The sequence below is a fragment of the Capricornis sumatraensis genome, chromosome 9, assembly GCF_032405125.1.
Source record: "Capricornis sumatraensis isolate serow.1 chromosome 9, serow.2, whole genome shotgun sequence".
NCBI lineage: Eukaryota > Metazoa > Chordata > Mammalia > Artiodactyla > Bovidae > Capricornis > Capricornis sumatraensis.
This window is the reverse complement of record NC_091077.1, coordinates 80,450,896-80,474,088: the sequence shown is the minus strand read 5'-3', so window position 1 is coordinate 80,474,088 and position 23,193 is coordinate 80,450,896. Positions and strand designations below refer to the sequence as shown.

The following is a 23,193-nucleotide window of genomic DNA, read 5'->3' as shown; positions in this document are numbered from 1 at the left end:
TGTGTGTGTGTGTGTGTTTTAAAGGGAGAGGTGAAGAGATAGAGAATATGAACAAAGCTGCCTCAGGCACAGACCCAAGAAGCTGGATTAGAGCTTTCTTTAGTGGACAAGAAGACAAGGTTTAACTGAAAATCTTAACTGGAGGATTAAGTTTCTCCACTCATCAAGTTCAGAACTGACTTCAGGGTGAGGGAAAGAGCTGTGGCAAGCCCTAGCCAAACATAACCCGATGTGAGCTTTTTGGGATGGAGTCACATGGCCAGTTTCTTTTTCTCTTGCAAATACCTTCCCCATGAAGGAAAACCTAAGAGCCACCTGCCACAGGCACACACAAAAGGGAGGAAAGAGCACTGAAGGTGTTGAGTTTTAGCTGGAGAAGTTGGAGGCAAAGCGGGCAAACGAGAGCAGGACCGCCTCAAACACTGAGAGCATATAAGCAAGAGCTCTGCAGGCAAGCAAAGCCACACACACTCCATGGTGTGCGACATCAGGCACCACGTTTTCCACGGCTCTGATGTTTCACAAGCCCTCCCCTGACCTCAGACTTGGTAGAAACCCAGAGCCAGCTCTCCCCTCAGGACACACCTGACTTCTCTAGGAGCCCCTGATGCTCATTCTCCCATACCTGGCATACCAGTGGGCAAGGAGACCCATCAGTATTGCCCGGTTCCCTACTGCCCCTTCCAGGCATTCATACACCACAGTTCCCTGCAGAAGCCCTTCCTGGCCAGCACTTGTCATCCTGCCCCACAGTCCTCCTCTCAGTCATCATATCCCCTCTCAGGGAGTGACACCATCCAAGCTAGCGATCCAAGAGAGATGTTAGATGCCACCCTGATCCAACACTGTCCATTTCCAGGCGGGCACAAGATTTTTTGAAGTCAACCCCCTACAACTTTGAAATACTTTCCACCTACCTCTTTCCCCAGCTGCCATCAACCAAGTCCTTCAGGTCTTATGCTTAGATCAGAATGGGAAAAGCCTTGGTACCTCTGGTTCAACTGGATCCTCTTCCAGGACATGACTACCTTCTAACTTCCGAGGTTCCATTTGCTCAGGGCTCCAGCAGGTGACACTCGGAGAAAAAGAGCTGTAGACATTGTCATGTCAGCCAATGAGTCCTTAAAGACCCACAATCAACTGGATCAATGCTTTTGATTCTCATAATGGCTACCATAATGAAGACTGAGTGCTAAAGAATTGATGCTTTTGAACTGTGGTGTTGGAGAAGACTCTTGAGAGTCCCTGGGACTGCAAGGAGATCAAAGCAGTCAATCCTAAAGGAAATCAATCCTGAATATTCATTGGAAGGACTGATGCCGAAGCTGAAACTCTAATACTTTGGCCACCTGATGTGAAGAGTTGACTCTAGAAAAGACCCTGATGCCGGGAAAGATTGAAGGCAGGAGGAGAAGGGGACAACAGAGGATGAGTTGGTTGGATGGTATCACTGACTCAATGGACATGAGTTTGAGCAAGGTCCAGGAGCTGGTGAAGGACAGGGAAGCCTGGCGTGTGGCAGTCCATGCACTTGCAAAGAGTTGGATACAACTGAGCAACTGAACAACAACCACAACAATGTCTACAACCGAATCACCCATGGTGGACAGATAGGGCCAAGAGAACAAAGAACTATCAAGTTACTGGAAATGTCCAAAGCTCCATATCTAAATAGCAAACCATTTCTAGAACAAGTACAGACTTCATTACTATTAAAATACTCTGGCTTCACCTCATCTCAACAAAAACAAAACTAAGCCTTGATATCACCTTCCCGTGAACCAAAGCCAGTAATACATAATGAAATGATATTTTAAATGTGCCAATTTCTAGAAATGTAATAGCAACCAACTTTGAGCAAAACTATAAAACAAGCTTCCTGGACAAGGTAAAAGCTTCAAAATGAGAATATGAGTTTCCAAAAAGATGTCTTCCTGGGCCGGATCTAAGGAAGAAAACAAGCAACTGAACCTACCAGGAAACGACCTAAAGATCCTCTGACAGCAAATCAAGTCGATGCAGCTCGGAGGTACAAAAGCCAGCCTCAAGAATGTGAGTCTCATGACACCCCAAAGATAGAACACCCAGGCCAGTACTGATAAACACCCCAGGAAAAGAGGAGCAGTGATCAAGAGAAGGATTCTGAGCAGTCCCTGTTTCTGTGTAGTACCTACAGAAGGATCTGAGGCTCAGAAAAGAACTAGTCTCAGGATAAAATACTCATCAGTTCATCAAAAGCTCATACTTAAAAAGAGGGATCAATAAAACCACAATTATGGAGCATCTGCTATTAAAAAGGCAGTAATACCAAAGTAATGCCATCAGGCTGTCCTCTAAAGGTGAAATGTTTAGTTAGCAACCAGTTGTTTAATTAGCACGATTCCAAGCAAAAAGGGCTGACAAATTCTTTCTCTGAACCAGCCTCATTAACTTTCTGTCTCTACTCATTTACAAAGTCAGGATGAATTTCACAGACCCAAGTTTACACCAAAAACTTGACTTAACGAAATGTAAATGAAAAAGTTATTATCTTCTGTGATTTAGAAAGCAAAAATTTAAGAAGCATCTCAATGCAAAAAGTCAAATACAAGATCTCAGGTGTAAAGCAGTCAAATTAAAAGGAAGTCATCAAATAATGGAGTCCTGGACCTCAAATCAAAGAAGAAGCAAACCTAACGGACCAAGAGTCAGAACACCAAGAAAAATGGTCAATTAATAACCATATCTTCACATCTAAAAGAGAAGAAAAATTTTACCATTGGATTAACTAAACCATTAAAGTGGTTTCTAAAATCTATGCTTCCTGACAAAATCATGTAAGCCCTGGATTGATCATATGGCAGTCAATATCAAATAGCTACTGACCTACTTCCACATATATGACAAAGTTTTCTTGGTATACCAAAAAAACCTCTTACTTGAAATTTTACCATTTTAAAGTAATTCATACTCTATTTGGTTCACCACAATGTTTGCTTGGCAACTACAAAGGAATTTAAGCTGCTAATGGTACTTGGTTCTTCTGGAAAGAAAAAAAAAAAAAAGGGCAAATGCACGTGTTTTAAATTATTTACTTCATTTTAACTCCCAGGTAGAAAGGAACAGAAGTGGTCACAAAGACTGGGTCTGGAAATGACCCAAGGGTTCTACCTTGCCAACTTGATAGTTCTTCCACCTTTGAAAACCTGACTTTCTTTCTACAGCGAGTCAGTCTGCATTAGCCTTAAGTCTGGAGCAAAACCGTCAGAGAGAGACCCCGAGAGTGAAGACAGCTGAACAGTGTGCCTGGATCCTGATGTTAGCAAGCTGCCTCAGGGCCCCCCTTGGAGAGCAGCATTTGGTCACCAACCACGCGCATTTCAGAGAAATCTTTTGGAGGGAAGGAAAGAAAAGGAACTGAAATCTTTTGCAAATAACATCTACTCTCAACCCTGACCTGACATTAGCCACTTTCATCTTTGCATTAGAGGAAGAGAAAAAGAGACAATAACGAAGAGTAACACAATATAGAACATTGGTTAAAGGTTGTGGAGTCAAGGAGACCTGAGTTTGAGTCCCAGCCCTTCCCTCTTCCATTTAACCAGCTTTTCACACCTTGGCCAATATGCTTAACCATCACAAACCTTTGTCTTCTCATCTGTAAAACAGAGTTAATAATACCCTACTGGTAGCTGGGAGGACTTTTTTTTTTTAAGATGAGTATGAAGAGCTCTTAGCATGCTGCCTGCCACAGGGCAAGTAGTTAACATTATACAGCAGCTGAAGAAAGAAGAGGGGAAGGGGATGACAGGAGGGAAAGGGAAGGGAACAGAGGGGAGGAGGGGGGCAAAAAGCCTTCAGGGTTCAAAGAACAGCCTATACGCACTCAGGACAGCACCTTAAATTCTTATAATCAATGTGAAAATATTTCCTGATGACCTACTACATAATCAGCACTGTGCTTCATTCAGAAACGAATGTGTCCCCATCTTCCTCCTCTCATGCTGTCTACAAGTCCAGCTCAGGAAACAGAAATCACACATGTGAAATATATGGAAAATAACCCACATTGTACTAAGTTGTTAAATATTCCACATGTAATAAAAGCAAGCACTGCGGTCATTTGTAGAAAGGGGCCAGTGAGTGCTGGCTTGGGGCGAAAGGGTCCAGGAGTGAGTGGTAGAGACAGACACAGACGTGAATGGACTTATAGGTGAAGGAGGGGGGTCACGTCCGGCAAAGAAAGTCACGTGTCCCAGACTGAGTTTCGCCCTGAAACTTCAAGCAGGGAGTCACAGTGGGGACAGGCAAAAAGCAGTGAGCACAAGGGCCATTCAAAGCAAAAAGGGACAGGACTTAGGAACTGAATATGAAAAATAAAAGAGACAGGTCTGCCTGGGTCTCTTTTGGATTTCCCATTCCCATTTGAGGCCAAGTGTGCTCATGTCTACCTTGCTGGTATTTCTTAGGAGGAAGCAAAAGCACACTCTTCTATCTCCCCAGATGGCAGTTGGTGTTGCCTTTCTCGATAACCAGGCTGCACAGGGCAGGGTTTCCAACCGGAGGCTCAGCTGGGTCTGTATCCCAGCTCTGCCACTCACTAGCTGTGAGGCCTCAGGCAAGCAAACTAACTTTCCAGGTCTTGGTTTCCTTATCTGTAAAAGAGGGGTTAACCATGACATGCGTCTCACAAATTGTTGAGGGGATAAGTGAATCCAAGCATTTAACAGATTCCTTAATTGAGAGGCACTTGTAACAGGGCCTGGCACATAGGCCCAAACCCTGTGTTCAGTAATCATCATTACTATTGCTTTATCTATTACCTTTAATCTTCAGCTAGAATATAGCCACAGAAAGCATAAAGAATCATCTCACACGTGACTGAGGAGGAGGTACTAAGGGGAAATCCAACTTGGAATTGCAAGTTCGCCCAAAACTAGCACCGATGGTGAAACCTCAATGCAAAACCCAGACAATCCAGTGGCTCCCATACCTGGCTTGGTGAATGGCCTCCATCCACTCTTTACCATCCTGCTCCTCCTCACAGCGCAGCTCTAGTGGCTTCTGACCTTCATGGCCAAAAAGAACAGTAAAGTAATACTGGAAAGAAAAACAAACAAAGTTGTGTTTTATTTTTGAGGCATAATAGCATAAAAAGACAATACTTCCCTACAAAGAGTATATGCTTATAAAATGCATCAGCATTATGTAAATCATATTTCAAAATTAAATAACATTCCCAGTCCACTTGGCAATGACTTTGCACCTGGAAGATACCATACATTGCATCTTAATACCCTTCAATAAGATTCAACTTACAATACCTCACATACAGAAAAGGTATTTGGTAAAATTCTATACAAACACATGATTAAAATTCTTTGCAAACTCGAAAGTGAAATTTCTGAACCTAATAAGGGATTTCTACCGAAAACTTACTACAAACATTTCACCTAATGGTAAGTTATTATAAACAGCCCTTCTAAAATCAAGAATAAGAAAAATGGCAATTATCACCACTTCTAATTACCAATTCTGTCTGGAGGGCAACATAGAAAAATAAAGCAAAAAAGAAATGGGAAGCAAGGGAGGAAATCATTTTGCACAGATGATGTAAGTGTCTATACTAAAAATCCATTGAAACACTATTAAAATAAGAGCATCCCTCAAAATTATTAGATGCAAAATCAATATACAAAATGTACTGCACTTTGGTACAATATCAACAAATAAGTAACATTTTTGTTAACACAGCATTTGCAATAGCAAAGAAATATAAACAGGCGAAGGACCTAAGAAAATAAGTTTATCACCTCTAAAGAGCAAATTAATCTGTAATTTCAATATATTCTAATAAAATTACCGATAGGTTTTCTTTGGGTGGAATTTGACAAAGTGAACCTAGAATCTGAGCCAGGGACGGGGAAGATGTCACTTTGAATCAGTCTGTTTGAGGCTATGTTTTAATTACCAAGCTGAGACAGTCTGGGAAGGAAATATGACTGGAAAACTTTTTATTATATGAGAATGATCAGAAAATACACTGGGCCTGCCCACAGTTTCCTCCTGGGGCCTGAAAATGACCAGTCCCACACAGCTGCTCTGAGATTAAAAACCAAAGATAAAAACCCAAGTTCTTTCTGTTGTCCCACCTTACCAGCCCCTGCAAACTTCTCTTTATTCAGTATGGTCATTACATGCTCATTTTCTTCAAACAAATTAAAAATACTCAGGACAAAAGCTTTTAATCTATAATAATGCTGATTCACTATTTTTTACACTTGAAACCAATATAATATTATAAATCATTTATACTATAATTTTAAAAATCCTTCAGGACAACAATCTTAGAGATAAATTCTTAAAAACTCTAGAATTTTCAGCACAATTTTACAAAAAAGGCAAAAACTGGCCAAGAGACTTCTCGTGTTACCTGGGCATAAATCATCAGAAGACTTGCCTGTGAGAGAATCCACTGCACTACCCTACGGACAGGCCTGAGCCCATAAATGACAAGCTGTCTTTAATTCTTAAACCTCTTGTCCAGCCAGAGGACTAAATACTATGAGCTAGGGGGAAATAACCTGATGAAAAGGCCACTGAGAAGGGGAAGAATTGAGTTTAGCACTGTATTCAATAAAGCTCCAGTTAAACTTAAGAGGATAGGACTTGCAAGTCAACAAAATAACAAATCAGTGGTTTGAAGGGCAATCCTATAAGTGATGGCATTTCAGCAACAGCTGGCTACCATCCAAGGCCAGATGCCCAGTCTGGGAAGAGGAAACACTTAATGAACCTGTTATTGAAAGGCTGCAACTAGTGCCTCAACAGCAGCTGCTGCTTGGGAACCCAATTAAAAGCCACCTTTAAAAGACAGCAAGGTAATTATATCAGCAGAACTACATCCAAAGGTTAGACCGTGTCTCAGGCATGCCGACGATGGAGTTTCGAGAGTACAGGTTGCATTTCCAGGAGTTCACTTAACAAATTCAGCTTGACCACAAATAATCAAAACACTGTCTCTGCATGTACCTGCAAATTATTCAGGCTAAGCTATTCATCAAAAAGCCTTCTTTGTGTGTTCTGGTCTCACTCTGATATGAATTCAGTTTATCATGGACAAAACAGACACCTGAGCCCAGCTGACCCGAGAGAGCGTGGACCACAGGAGGCAACAGCCACACACTTCAGCATCTGATGACCAAAGAGAGAGCTAGAATAAATGCCAGACCCCCGTCAGCACCAGCAAGGACCACCCCATAATGGCTGATAAACACGCATGCAATCCCAAGGACAGGGAGCCCCACTAACTGAGATACTGTCTCAGGGAGGCACAGAAGAAAGAATGAATCACTTTTTCCTTAAATTGAATAAAGTAGGAAAAACCACTAGATCTTTCAGGTATGACCTAAATCAAATCACTAATGATTATACAGTGGAAGTGAGAAATATATTTAAGGGACCAGATCTGATAAACAAAGTGCCTGATGAACTATGGATGGAGGTTCATGACACTGTATAGGAGACAGGGAGCAAGACCATCCCCAAGAAAAAGAAATGCAAAACAGCAAAATGGCTGTCTGGGGAGGCCTTACAAATAGCTGTGAAAAGAAGAAAAGTGAAAAGCAAAGAAGAAAAGGAAAGATATACCCATTTGAATGCAGAGATCCAAAGAATAGCAGGGAGAGATAAAAAAGCCTTCCTCAGTGATCAGTGCAAAGAAATAGAGGAAAACAAGAGAATGGGAAAGACTAGAAAGCTCTTCAAGAAAATTAGAGATACCAAGGGAACATTTCATGCAAAGATGGCCACAATAAAGGACAGAAATGGTATGGACCAAACAGAAGCAGAAGATATTAAGAAGAGGTGGCAAGAATACATGGAAGAACTGTACAAAAAAGATCTTCATGACCCAGATAATCACGATGGTGTGATCACTCATCTACACCCAGACATCCTGCAATGTGAAGTCAAGTGGGCCTTAGGAAGCATCACTACAAACAAAGCTAGTGGAGGTGATGGAATTCCAGTTGAGCTATTTCAAATCCTGGAAGACAATGCTATGAAAGAGCTGCACTCAATATGCCAGCAAATTTGGAAAACTCAGCAGTGGCCACAGGACCGGAAAAAGTCAGTTTTCATTCCAATCTCAAAGAAAGGCAATGCCAAAGAATGCTCAAACTACCACACAATTGCACTCATCTCACATGTTAGTAAAGTAATGCTCAAAATTCTCCAAGCCCAGCTTCAATAATATGTGAACTGTGAACTTCCATATGTTCAAGCTGGTTTTAGAAAAGGCAGAGGAACCAGAGATCAAATTGCCAACATCCACTGGATCATCAGAAAAGCAAAAGAGTTCCAGAAAAACATCTATTTCTGCTTTATTGACTATGCCAAAGCCTTTGACTGTGTGGATCACAATAAACTGTGGAAAATTCTGAAAGAGATGGGAATACCAGACCACCTGACCTGCCTCTTGAGAAATCTGTATGCAGGTCAGGAAGCAACAGTTAAAACTGGACATGGAACAGACTGGTTCCAAATAGAAAAAGGAGGACGTCAAGGCTGTATATTGTCACCCTGCTTATTTAACTTATATGCAGAATACATCATGTGAAATGCTGTGCAGGATGAAGCACAAGCTTGAATCAAGATTCCCGGGAGAAATATCAGTAACCTCAGATATACAGATGACACAGAAAGTGTTTATCTGAGGTTGTATTATCAGATATGCAATATCAATAACCTCAGATATGCAGAAAGTGAAGAACTAAGCCTCTTGAAAGTGAAAGAGGAGAGTGAAAAATTTGGCTTGAAGCTCAACATTCAGAAAACTAAGATCATGACATCCAGTCCCATCACTTCAAGGCAAATAGATGGGGAAACAATGGAAACAGTGAGAGAGTTTATTTTGGGGGGCTCCAAAATCACTGCAGATGGTGACTGCAGCCATGAAATTAAAAGACACTTACACCTTGGAAGAAACGTTATGGCCAACCTAGAAAGCATATTAAAAAGCAGAGACATTCCTTTGCCAACAAAGGTCCAACTAGTCAAGGCTATGGTTTTTCCAGTGGTCATGTATGGATGTGAGAGTTGAACTAGAAAGAAACCTGAGCACCGAAGAACTGATGCTTTCAAACTCTGTTGTTGGAGAAGACTCTTGAGAGTCCCTTGGACAGCAAGGAGATCCAACCAGTCCATCCTAAAGGAAATCAGTCCTGAATATTCATTGGAAGGACTGATGCTGAAGCTGAAACTCCAGTACTTTGGCCACCTGATGCAAAGAGCTAACTCATTAGTAAAGACCCTGATGCTGGGAAAGATTGAAGGCGGGAGGAGTATAGGACGACAGAGGATGAGATCATTGGATGGCATCACTGACTCAATGGGCATGAGTTTGAGTAAACTCCGGGAGTTAGTGATGAGCAGGGAGGCCTGGTGTGCTGCACTCCATGGAGTTGCAAAGAGTCGGACACGACTGAGTGACTGAACTGAACTGAACTTTTTACATGATTGGAGCAAACTAAATTTACTACTCTCAGCAGCTTCTTTTTTCTCCACTTATTAAGTATGGAGGGGTCTTAATGAAAAAGTTGGCTCAAATTTTGGAAAAAAAAATGTTTGCACATCTAAGTGTAGTGCTGCTAAGTGTAGTGAGGATAAATCTATTAATACAACGCTGTTGACAGTCTTACCCAGCTCCCTCCTGGCCAAACAAGATGACCAGAATTCTCTTCCTTAAAGATAAACCTGAGCTTTCATATCTACTTACAAAAACCTTCATTCATATTCTCAAACTTAACACCCTACCAACTGGCCTTAGTCTCCATTTTGAAATTAATTTCTGCTTCTTTCCTCCTAAGTATGCCACACTCCAGCCAATCAACCCACCACTCCCCCAAGAAGACAAGCTCTTTCCTCGGCCTCATACTACTGATAGAGTACGTCTCTGGGATCACCAGACCTGGGTGTGAGTCCTGACTCCTTTAAGTGGTAACAACCTATGAGACCTTGGAGCAGGAGACTAACCTTTCTGAGACTAAGTCTCCTCTAGTCAATGAGGCCAAAGACAGGTTTACAGGACGGACTAGCTGACATATAATGCCTGGCACCCAGCAGGTACTTAACAAATGTTAATTCCCTTCTCTCTCAGTGCAAACCACTGTCTTGATGTTCTTCCTCTCCAGTCCCTCTCCTACCTAAAATTATTATTGAACTTTCAAGACTCATGTCATGAACTGTCAATTGCACTAAATCTTTCCCAGGTACCTTCTGGCAAAAAGGAGTCCCTCTCTCCTCTGTGGGGTCAGTTGTGGCTCAGTGGTAAAAGAATCCACCTGCCAATGCAAGAGACGTGGGTTTAACCCCTGGGTCAGGAAAATCCCTTGGAGAAGAAAATGGCAATGCATTCCAGTATTCTTGCCTGGAAAACCCCACGGAACCTGGTGAGTCCATGGGGTCGCAGAGTCAGAGGCGACTGAGTGTGCACGCATGCACACACTCCCCTGTGTTTCAGTAACCTCGTGCACACTCTTGCCACACAGCCGGAGAGTTGTCCACACATGTGTCTCTCTCCCCTGTAGGACTTGTCCCTTTGTACCCAAATCTCTCAATAATGTTTGGTGAATAAATGATCATCATAAAGAAAACATAAGGTATAATCAACCTAATAAATTTGCTTCAAACAGCCACATATGACAATTTTATGACTGTATAATCACCTCTAGGTAGACATCCAGAGAAAAGATTTAGAAACACCGCTAAAGCTACTAAATACATATTTTTATTAAAAAAAGGAAAACAGAATATTATGATGTTCTTCATAATAGAAAAGCAGTAAGTACAGATACTGCAGGTTGGCAGATTCACTAAAGGGTCTTACCACTTACCCACAGTAACTACAAAATGCCAGAATGACAACATGATGAACAGGTCTAGGAAATTTAAATATTCAGGGTTTTATTGGTATGTATTGTAGCTTTATATGACTTTTCATTTTCCATTTGTTTGGTTTTTATTATAATTGGTTTGCTGCTGTTTATACTGTGTGTTTTTGCAGAAAGAACAAATGTAACCCAAGTTCATTTAAAACTCTGGTCCTTAGACTTCTGTAAGTTAGAAACAAGTTCATGGCTATGACCGTGGCAACTGCAGGGGAATAATATTATACGGCCACTTCCACTTCCTACATTTCTGTATTGGTTGGATCATTTACATAAACACTTACAGCTATACAGCCAACAAAAATATGCTCATTCCATTTTCAAATTGAGTCATTAACAGTAAACATATATAGCTATATAATCAAAGTAAAGATATTATCCATTTTCAAAACTATCCCTGCTGGCTCAGCAGGAAAGAATCTGCCTGCAATGCAGGAAATTTGCATTAGGTCCTTGGGTCAGGAAGATCCCCTGGAGGAGGAAATGGCAACCGATTCCAGCATTCTTGCCTGGAGAATCCCATGGACAGAGGAGCCTGGCGAGCTACAATCCATGGGATCACATGAATCAGACATGACTTAGCAACTAAACCACCACCGGGTCTTTATAATACTACTTATACCCCCAAGAAAAGTAAATGATGTTAGTCAAATCAGGGATGTTCAAAAAAGATTAAAAACCACCATTGGTGTTCTTTAAAGTACCAGTTAGAAAAATAACCTCTTTTAAACAAACTGCAGTACCATATGTATTATTATTTTGATGGCACTTAAGGGTTTTAGATTATCACATATATTAGTGAAAATTTCCAGTTATAGAGTAAAAGAACTAAAACCAACCCTCTCTGCAGCCTCTGAGGAAGAAGATTCTCCTCAAATCCTCTTCCTACACTCGGCCCCTGTCTAGGAGGGGTGGGAGGACCTACAGGAACTAGCTATGGTCCCCTCTCCAGAACCACATTTCTGACCTTGCGAGTCAGACAATGGATGGGATAAAATGGGTGCATTCCAAAGTTCCCAACTTGGTGACTTGCACACCTGGGGATGGTGATCATGAGAATACAGCAGTCTGGCATGGCAGTGCCTCTGGGACCACAGCACGGCTCTAAAGCCAGGCAGAGCTCTCCACCCCGACCTGGGCCTTGGGGTCTGGCCTTCCTAGTCTCCAGGAACGTGAATAATACTGCTGAGTGGCCCTCCGCAGCCCAGAGCATATTCCTCCCACAGCAGCCCTACATGTTGCTATGACCATCCACCCCTGTCAGCAGGGAGACTCCAAGCATTCCTGGATGTGGAGATGGATGGACACCATGGACAGCAATTCTCCAATCTGGGTGCGTTTCCCAAGCAATAATAAAGCCTGAGCTCATGTTAATCTTGCTATGCCTCATTACATCTTCTTCTTTCTCCCTTTTCCCCTCTTTTCTCCCTTCTGTAACTGCTTGTAGAGTGGGAATGAAACACATTTTAAACACTGGATACATTGACAAAACTGAGCTTGCTGTGCCCCCTATACTAATTTTCACTCCCACGGGTTTATTGTTGCTGTTCAGTCACTGAGTCGAGTCCAACTCTTTGGGACCCCATGGACTGCAGCACGCCAGGCTTCCCTTTCCCTCACCATCTCCCAGAGTTTGCTCAAAGCATGTCCATTGAGTCAGTGGTGCCATCCAACCATTGCATCCTCTGTCGTCCCCTTCTCCTCCTGCCCTCAATCTTTCTTAGCATCAGAGTCTTTTCCAATGAGTCAGCTCTTTGCAACAGGGGTTTAACTTCACCCAAACTGCTAACTATCTTTAACATTCACAGGAATTTCAATTAATGTCCCCAGAACACGATTGACCCTCCATAAGAGAAAGGAATCCCATCCCTGAGCCCTAGAGGCACAGATTGCTCTAAATCAGGTTTACTGCCACTGCCCTGGCAGTGTGTGAGAGGGAGATGAGAGAAGGCAGACTGAAAATAACAGGTGAGCATTTAAAAACGGGAGCTACTTCATGTTTTTGATACCATTCCCTTCCCTCCTCCTCCTAGCATGCCTACTCTTTTGTATTTCCTGCCATTGAAATGTTACTTGCATCTATGGCCATACCTGAACATGCCCAATCTCATCTGAAACGTTACTTGCAAGAGACTTCTCTGCCCACTGCATCTGCTCACCATCGTGCCAGCCGATGGGGTACACCCTGAAGAAACATCTAAAGCAGTGTATCTGGGACCCAGCCCTACTGGTATCTAGAATAGAAAACATTTCTCTCTCCTGCCTCAGGGACGGTGTTCATATAGTGCGATCATTTCTTAACCACAGTTTGATCTCATACTTTCAGCTTCCAAGAAGACTCTGTGTATATTAAAGGACACTGAATTTTCCAACTACTTCATAGACACCATCTTTTCGTATCATGGTTATAGGCTGAAGCTCATTTTTTGTTGTTAAAACACATGTCAAATCTCCCAGCTACTACCAAGTCTTCTTAAGAACAAAGATCCAAGATGCTGAAGCCTTTCCCTCCCTATTGGTTCACTTTCTTTTCAACTTTGAGATTCAGAGGTCTTGCCATCGGCATTTTCGCTTCAGCACAGACGACTTCACAGACTTCTGTGCATCTGAACCAGCAGTGTGGTCCAGCAGCAGGCTCCCCAGGCTGGAAAGCAGGACACTGGGATACTGTCCCGTCTCGGATGACAGTGTGAGCCCTAGCAAGCTCCTATCAAGCTCAGTTTGTTCCTGGGCCAAGTGAGGACAAGGCCACCTCTCCCACCAACCCTGAAGATCAAACGGTGAAGGTGAAGATCTTCACGAAGGTGAAGATCAAATGCAGTAACACACATCAGAGTGTCTTGAAAAGCAAGAAGCACATCTTGTCGTTACTATAGCGGTAGAACTGCCAGCTCTCGCTGGGAAGCCAGTCACCTCGAGTCTGCCTCGGACGCTGGACTTGCTCCAGCTCTGCAAAACTGGGTAATCTGAGTGCTCCTCAGGTTTCCCCTCCCTGCTTTCCTCAGATAAAAGCACGTGGGTGGGGGGAGAAAAAAAGGATGTATTAAAATTATGAACCAGCATAGTGGGTACTTGGTAATTAAGAAGAGGTCATGCTGTTTTTATTATGGTGGTTGTTTGTTGTTTGTTTTGTTCTTATGGATATTTTTGTAGTTGGCTGATACTCATGATGAAAAGATTTCTAATTTTCCCAAAGGCTTAGATAAGAGTTGTATTTTGCAGTTTCAATGACATGCAAGAGTTTGCTGAATGATTTGTCCCAACAGAAGCCAACACGTAGACTATACATTTGAAACTGTGAGTAAAGCAGAGTATTAACATGCATAAAATCCAGTATCACCATTTAAGAATTGCCTCAGAATATACCCTTTTATTAAACATATTTTAATGGTCAAGAATTTAACGTTGGATGCAGCTCAAGGAGTGAGTGTTTAACTGCCTTCTACCTGTGGTTTCCTACCACAACAAGAAAATATATTATGTCTGGCTTCCAAATTTCATAGAGAAGTGAATCAAATTAATTGTGCCAAGGGGTCAGAAAATCTGTCATTTTATGAACGGCTAAACCAAGTTGATATATTTGGTTGTGCTTCAAATCTTTGAAAGGTTATCATATAAAACTGCAATAGAGAAACTTTCATGAACCAAGGGACCTGAGCTCCCATAAATCACCAGATACACTGAAATTTATGAAAAGGAAAGCATGCAAGACACATGGTGGCTTAAGTCATCATCCTTGACTCACAGAAAAAGGCAACAATTCTTCTCCATTATTGTTACATTTTCACACAGTGCTGTCTTTCTTTTGTACTACCACTCCAGACAGCAACATGTGCTATTGATAACATTCCATCTTTCTGACTGGTCTCACCTCATCCCCAGTCCTCCTGTTTACTTACCATCTTATCTTTGGAGAGAGATATCTAACTCCTGTCTGTCTAGAGCCACCGTAACCATCATTACAGCCTTCTCTCACAGCAAGCCAACTAAACTTTATCACCATTGCAATGTCCATTCTATCCCAGCCTCTCCTGAACTAATCTAGAATCTCTAAATTCCTACGAAACCTCCAAAAAATCTTTTTACTTCATGCCATCTTCATCACTTTCTCACTACAATCATTGGTCTGAGTTATTCCTCATTTGCCAACCGTATTCTCATTTGTGTAAAATGTATGTTCAATGAAAATGCATGTTGTTAACATCGAGTTGGCACCCCACTCCAGTACTCTTGCCTGGAGAATCCCATGATGGAGGAGCCTGGTGGGCTGCAGTCCATGGGGTCGCTAAGAGTTGGACAAGATTGAGTGACTTCACTTTCACTTTTCACTTTCATGCACTGGAGAAGGAAATGGCAACCCACTCCGGTGTTCTTGCCTGGAGAATCCCAGGGACGGGGGACCCTGGTGGGCTGCCGTCTGTGGGGTCGCACAGAGTTGGAAACGACTGAAGCGACTTAGCAGCAGCAGCAGCAGCAGAGAATACTTCAACACACAGACTTGAGTGTCAGAGTTCCCCTGCTGCTACAAGGAAATTTTCTGAGGTGCTCTGTCAAAGAGGGACCATGGTTATGCCAAACAAATGGGCAGGGGAAATATACATAAATGAGATCAATTTTAGGTGTATCCTGTGTAGCCCCATAAGGCACAAATAGAAACAATGGTTCAAGAGAGAGATTTGAAAGATCTTTCTAAAAATGAGATGGGATGCTGATGCCAGTTGGCCATCTCTCAGTGGTATTTAGAAGGGATTCCTGTCCTCTGAAAACAGAATAAGGTGGCCTCTAAGATCCCACATTATCAAAATCCTTTAGTAGCTATAACATACTCTAGAATTCTACCATTAAGGTATGACATACTGTGCTGTTCAGTATCTCAGTTTTTATTGCATGGCAATTTACCAAATGGGAGTAAAAGAAAATACAAGTCTAAATAAAGAAATAATTAGTGCCTTTTAAGAAGCCAGACACGACTGAGCGACTGAACTGAAGAAGTCCTTTATGACATTATGCCTGGTGTATATTGATAATCACCAGTTACACTTACCAAATTAACTAAAAGCAACCACTGCTGCATCGATGTTTTTATTTTTTTATTTTTATTATTATTTTTTTGCATCGATGTTTTTAAATCAGAAGCACTGGGTTCGTAACAAAACTGACAAAAATGTTTTATCTTTTACTTTTTAAGTGCCAACTACTGACAATAATTGCTAGCACTTAATTCACTGAGCAAACCTCAAAGATGGAAGCCCTAATAATAATAATAATCAAATAATAGTGATCAAATGCATAGCTCATGAATCAAAAACTGGATAATAGTAAAAGGTTAATGAATGTATTTAATGAATAAAGAAGTTTTCTAAATTGATAAGGAAAAGCCAAATAGCCTAGTAGGAATGTGGGAGAAGAAACAGAATATTCACTTGTCCACAAACAAAAAACATAATAAAATGATACAAATAGGTAAAAATATGAAAAAAATGCATATTAGTACATTAAAATGTTCCTTTCACATTGTAACTTTGTTAATAATAAAATCCAGAGTTAGGAAGTATAATGTGTTGATTAATATTAAAATGGTGGAGTTGGTTGGCAATTTGTACCACAGACTTTAAGCCTCTGTTTTTATATAGGAATCTATGATGCTAGAGCTGAAACTCCAGTACTTTGGCCACCTCATGCGAAGAGTTGACTCATTGGAAAAGACTCTGATACTGGGAGGGATTGGGGGCAGGAAGAGAAGGAGACAACAGAGGATGAGATGGCTGGATGGCATCACTCACTCGATGGACGTGAGTCTGAGTGAACTCCGGGAGTTGGTGATGGACAGGGAGGCCTGGCATGCTGCGATTCATGGGGTCACAGAGTCGGACACGACTGAGCAACTGAATTGAACTGATACTAATGAAATCATTAAAAATACTTTCAAAGACTTATGTCCAAGAATGTTTAAAGCATCAATAATAACCATAAAAATATGCAACAATAGGGGAAAAATTAAATTTGGTATTTAAATTGAAATGCTCTGAGCAATCAATAATGCTCTGTAAGAATATTTTCAAGCTAGCCTCTGAACTTTGCACAGCAGGAAAAATTTCAAGTAATCTTCTGAAAAATAACAGCTAGGAGACTGAAAGGACTGAACAAGGATTTCAGCTACTACCTGCCACAGGAAGACAGAGTTTAGAAACTGAGTCTGCCCAGTAAACTACCTGTTCGAACAAAAATGAACACTCTTCAAAGGACAACAACATAATCCAGAATCTTTAAAATGTATTATCCAAATGTCTGGTATATGCTAAAAGGCTAGTAGAAAAGAAACAGCAGAAAAACTAGGGCCATAGTCATGAGAAAATAGAACACAGATGTTAGAATTAGCAGACAGAACTTCAAAGCAGCTATTAGAAAGAGTATACAAAGGAAAAGAGAAGCATAATGAGAACACAGATGGGGAATCTCAGGAGAGAAATGTAATGCCAAAAAAGGACCAAATGGAAATTTTAGAAATGAAAAGCATAACGATTGAAAAGAAAAAAGTAAATGGGTAAACCTAATTGCAGATTGTAGACAGCTGTTTCCAAGAAAGAGTAAATGTAGTATACCTACACACAGAAGACAGCGAGTCGCTTTGAAAACTGGTTCCATATTAAGGCTCAGTGTTGTCTCTGTTGCTGTCAGTTTGAACATTTAGCACATTAGTTATATCAGCCTTTGTAAGAATAAACCTATGCTCCTGGGCCCATGAGTAGCCACCTTTTTTGGCCCCAACTGTCATTTTGTTCACATGCTCATTGTATCAGCACTGGGATAATCAATGACAGGGATTATCTGAAATAAAGTGACCTGGTCAGTCTGTCAATCTGATCTTTTAGTGCCAAGTAAACTGCCTGCTAGAATAAGAAACGAACACTCTTCTGAGGAAAATAATAGAACCTAGTCTTTAAATCTCTCTAGTGAATGCTGCAGAGATGATCCCATTTGGGGCCTATTCCTATTTTGTTCATCCACATGCTTCTACTCAGGCTTTGCTACCCCCAAACTTCTAATCTTTTTCCTTCCAGGTCTTTGATGCCAGCCAGAACATTCACCACCTCCTATAAGCCTATATGCATTTGAGCCTCAGACCACTTCTCTTCCAACACAAAATAGGTGGCCAGGGGCATGATCTGCTAGTCCACCCACTGGGGGAATTTCTCCTTATCACAGTCTTTCAAGGCCATTTTGAAGTGACCCATCCCCAGGCCAAGCTTGGGTTTGTCCCTTTTTCCTTCACTGGGCTATACAGAATCCCCCATACAGCCATCGACAGAGGCTGAGAGAGGGCTGCTGGGGTAACTGTGGTGGATGCCTGGAGGTAAAAAAGTTAAAATTGTGTGTCAGAGTTGTCCCAACCCAGGCTGAAATGGCTAGATCTTTATACCGCTGCCTCACTCGGTCACTCAACGTGGGCTGCTTCAGGAAAGGTACCCTCTTGGACAAGGCAGATCTCTGCAGCTGTGGCAGACTCTGAAGGAGCTGACAGCTAGAGGCTATCTGCAGACTGACCCCCTGCAGGTAGGCAGCAACTTTCTCTGAAGGGGAATCTGGCTGGTGCCCCGCCATGCCAAGGAAAATCCCCAGTGTCCTTCAACAGGTGAATAAACAGTATGTGGCGAAGGCAATGGTACCCCACTCCAGTACTCTTGCCTGGAAAATCCCATGGACGGAGGAGGCTGGAAGGCTGCAGTCCATGGGATCTTGAAAAGTCGGACACGACTGAGTAACTTCACTTTCACTTTTCCCTTTCACGCACTGGAGAAGGAAATAGCAACCCACTCCAGTGTTCTTGCCTGGAGAATCCCAGGGATGGGGGAGCCTGGTGGGCTGCCATCTATGGGGTCACAAAGAGTCAGACACGGCTGAAGTGACTTAGCAGCAGGTACACTCATACAACTGAAAACTATTCAGCAAGGAATAAGCAACTGCTGATACTTAAATAAACTGGGTGAATCTCCCCATAAACTATTAATAATTACACAGGAAAAAGTAATTTTCAGGTGGAGAAATCTGGCAGACACCATGATAACTAAATGAACAAGATAAAGAAAAATTCTGAATTCCTATGTATGGAAAGAGAGAGAGAGGAAAAAAAAGTAAATAGGGCTAAATATGCATGCCTAGTGAATCTGGGTCAGAAAAGGCAATGGCACCACACTCCAGTACTCTTGCCTGGAAAATCCCATGTGTGGAGGAGCCTGGTAGGCTACAGTCCATGGGGTCGCGAAGAGTCGGACATGACTGGGCGACTTCCCTTTCAGTTTTCACTTTCATGCATTGGAGAAGGAAATGGCAACCCACTCCAGTGTTCTTGCCTGGAGAATCCCAGGGACTGGGGAGCCTGGTGGGCTGCCGTCTATGGGGTCGCACAGAGTCGGACATGACTGAAGCAGTTTAGCAGCAGCAGCAGCAGTGAATCTGGGTAGAAGACATACAGGACTTCATTGTACTACTTTTGGAATTTTACTAAAGTTTGAAATAATAACAAAATTTTGAAGAACCGACTCATTGGAAAAGACCCTGATGCTGGGAAAGATTGAAGGCAGGAGGAGAAGGGGACAACAGAGGATGAGATGGCTGGATGGCATCACCGACTCAATGGACATGAGTTTGAGCAAGCTCCAGGTGTTGGAGATGGACAGGGAAGCCTGGCATGCTTGCAGTCCATGGGGTCACAAAGAGTCAGACATGACTGAGTGACTGAACTTTTTTTGAAGTTTTTTAAAATGTTGCAGTGAAAGAGGGGAGTGAAAAAGTTGGCTTAAAGCTCAACATTCAGAAAACTAAGATCATGGCATCCAGGCACATCACTTCATGGCAAATAGATGGGGAAACAGTGGAAACAGTGCCTGACTTTATTTTGGGGGGCTCCAAAGTCACTGCAGATGGTGATTGAAGCCATGAAATTAAAAGATGCTTACTCCTTGGAAGCAAAGTTATGACCAACCTAGATAGCATATTGAAAAGCAGAGACATTACTTTGCCAACAAAGGTCCATTTAGTCAAGGCTATGGTTTATCCAGTGGTCATGTATGGATGTGAGAGTTGGACAATAAAGAAAGCTGAGAGCCAAAGAATTGATGCTTTTGAACAGTGGTGTTGGAGAAGACTCTTGAGAGTCCCTTAGACTGCAAGGAGATCCAACAAGTCCATTCTAAAGGAGATCAGTCCTGGGTGTTCTTTGGAAGGACTGATGCTAAAGCTGAAACTCCAATACTTTGGCCACCGGAAGTGAAGAGTTGACTCATTGGTAAAGATCCTGATGCTGAGAAGGATTGGGGGCAGGAGGAGAAGGGGACGACAGAGGATGAGATGGCTGGATGGCATCACTGACTTGATGGACATGAGTTTGGGTGAATTCTGGGAGCTGGTGATGGACAGGGAGGCCTGGTGTGCTGCGGTTCATGGGGTCGCAAAGAGTCGGACACGACTGAGCGACCTAACTGAACTGAACTGAAAATGTTGCCAGGCTTCCCTGGTGGTTCATACGGTAAAGAATCTGCCTGCAATGCAGAAGGCCCGGGTTTAATCCCTGGGTTGGGAAGATCCCCTGGAGAAGGGAATGGCACCCCACTCTAGTATTCTTTTTTTTTTAGTTGGAAAACTCAGGTTTATTATGCCGGCAGGCCCGGAGGAGTTAACACTCTAAGCTCTGAGCCCCAAATAAAGGGCTTACAGAGTTTTTATAGACAGTCTATAGAAGGCAACACTAGCTGCTAATAGGCTGGTTTAAACTAAGGGGTTTCACTCATGCGGGAAAAGCAGTCAAGATGGGGAAGGGGTTGCCTGAACTTTACATGGACAGGCATGATTAAGCAGGTTTCCAGGGGCTGGGCAATTGCAAAGAGCAGGACAAGGGTGAATGAGATAAGCTCCAGTTACTAGAATTGTTAGTTCCCACTTTCTGAGACCACATGACCTACATGATCCAGACTTTGCAAGGAGCAAGCTGCCACTCCAGTATTCTTGTCTGGAGAATTCCATGGACAGAGGAGCCTGGCAGGCTACAGTCCATGGGGCCACAAAGAGTCAGATACAACTGAGCAACTAACACTTTCACAAAATGTTGCTAGAAGGCAAATTCATGGTCATATCTCCAGGTATCTGAGGATCTATTATAGAAGTTCAGTGACACTGTAACATTTCCATTGATTGGGGAGAGGAAGTCAATAAGTTTAAAAGCAAGATTTAGACTGGTGGAATGCAACTATTTACCCTAAAAGAAAAAGTATATGTAATATATATTTATTTATAATATTTATGTCTGTAAATGGATAAAGAAATACACTGAAAATGCCTGCTGCTGCTGCTAAGTCGCTTCATTTATATCCGACTCTGTGTGACCCCACAGACGGCAGCCCACCAGGCTCCCCCGTCCCTGGGATTCTCCAGGCAAGAACACTGGAGTGGGTTGCCATTTCCTTCTCCAATGCATGAAAGTGAAAAGTGAAAGGGAAGTCGCTCAGTCATGTCCGACTCTTAGCGACCCTATGGACTGCAGCCTACCAGGCTCCTCCGTCCATTTTTCCAGGCAAGAGTGCTGGAGTGGGGTGCCATGCACACTATATGAAAAAACGTAAGAGCAAATCCATCATCCAATAATTCTGCTTCCCAGAGAAACACTCAAAAAGCACATACAAAGATGTTCATTGCAATGCCATTTCAAGAGCCAGAAAAGACAACAATCTAAATATCTATCAATAAAAGGATAGTTACATACATAGTAGTAAACCAAGAATAAGCAGTTTAATAGAATGAGTTCTACATAGATCAACATTTATAGGAAAACCAATCAAAGCAAGCTAGATAATACAGAATTAGCATTTACAAAACAGTATTAATGAAAATGGGCTTCCCAGGTGACTCAGTGGTGAAGAATCTGCCTACCCATACAGGAGACGCGGGAATCTGCCTGCCCATGCAGGATATGTTTGATCCCTGGGTTGGAAAGATCCCCGGAAGAGGAAATGGCAACCCACTCCAGTCCAGGTGCATGTGGGCCACAGTCCATGGGGTTGCAAAGAGTCGGACATGACTTAGTAACTGAGCATACACACATACATTAATGAGAATAAACGGAAGGAAAAAAAAAATGTTAACGGTAGTTAGTTCTTAGTAACTATTATCTTCTAATTCACACACTTAATGCATTTTTCAAATTAGTCATAATGGCATATACATTTTAAAGACATGAATATAAAAAGTCCTATGAATGGTAAAATTTGAAAAATACCTGGGTCAATTAGACATTTTCCTGCTCTAAAACAAAACAAGTAATGCCAAAGTATCACAATGTGAGAAAGAGGGCTATATGGTAGGCACTTATTTTTAAGTAGAAAAATGTATAACGAATTGCTGGAAACATTTATGTAAATAAAAGGACTTGGAGCACATCTGGTGGATATGCCTGGCTATTAAATACCAAAGAAGCAGGATTAGGAAAGGAGCTTAAAATCTTGTCTGAATATGAACTATTAATGATGGTTCTGCTGGGCTGCTTTGCCCCCAAAAAAGACTTTTAATATTAAAAATACATTTTCACCTCATTTGCTGATAGCTGAAAGCTTATAGCTGTCAGACATTTAAAAGAAAATGACAGTCTCAAATCTCCACAATCAGAATGGCTAAGAATATCAAACTTCAGCCCTGGAAAAGAAAATTCACACATGCACGTGTGCATAAGCTAGGGCTTTTTTTTTTGTTGTTGCTTCTCCAAAAATCCTCAAAAAGCTAAACCCCTCTCAAATTCTCCAAATCACAGTGTCTTTAATTTAGTTTATGCCACACTCTTATTTCTCTTTAAGGAAGACATAACAAACAATTCAGGTCTGTGCCTTCTGCATTTGATTTTGTTTTTTTTCATTGTGAAAACACAAGAAAATTCCATGGCTTTTGTCTACCACCTATGTAAATTATTTATCTCTTGTAAAATGTACTTTTGCCCTATGAAAATAATCACATAAATCATATAAATATAGAAAACACAAAGAAGCAAAATTAGAGGGGGAAATTTATCGAAAATCCCAACATCACCCAAAGACAACCACTGTTAAATTTAGATATATTTCAAGCCATTCTATTTTCTAAAACCAGTTTAATATAGTTGACCTCATGCTGCATATGCAAAGTTACTCCAGTTTTTTTCAAGTTATATGATAACCTAAATATGTTTCCATGTTACTTACAACATGGTAAACATTTATGAAATCCTGTATAGCACTGCACAGAG

At 41.8% G+C, this 23,193-nt stretch overlaps 1 protein-coding gene across 1 annotated transcript in view; it reads right to left on the bottom strand.

Annotated features, from left to right (window-relative positions):
• Window positions 1-23,193, bottom strand: part of RASGRF2 (Ras protein specific guanine nucleotide releasing factor 2) — a 249,152-nt gene that overhangs the window by 172,387 nt on the left and 53,572 nt on the right. Inside the window, exon 2 of the mRNA XM_068980666.1 lies at window positions 4,973-5,079. Coding sequence (XP_068836767.1) covers window positions 4,973-5,079 — 107 coding nt within the window. The remainder of the gene's footprint in view (window positions 1-4,972; window positions 5,080-23,193) is intronic.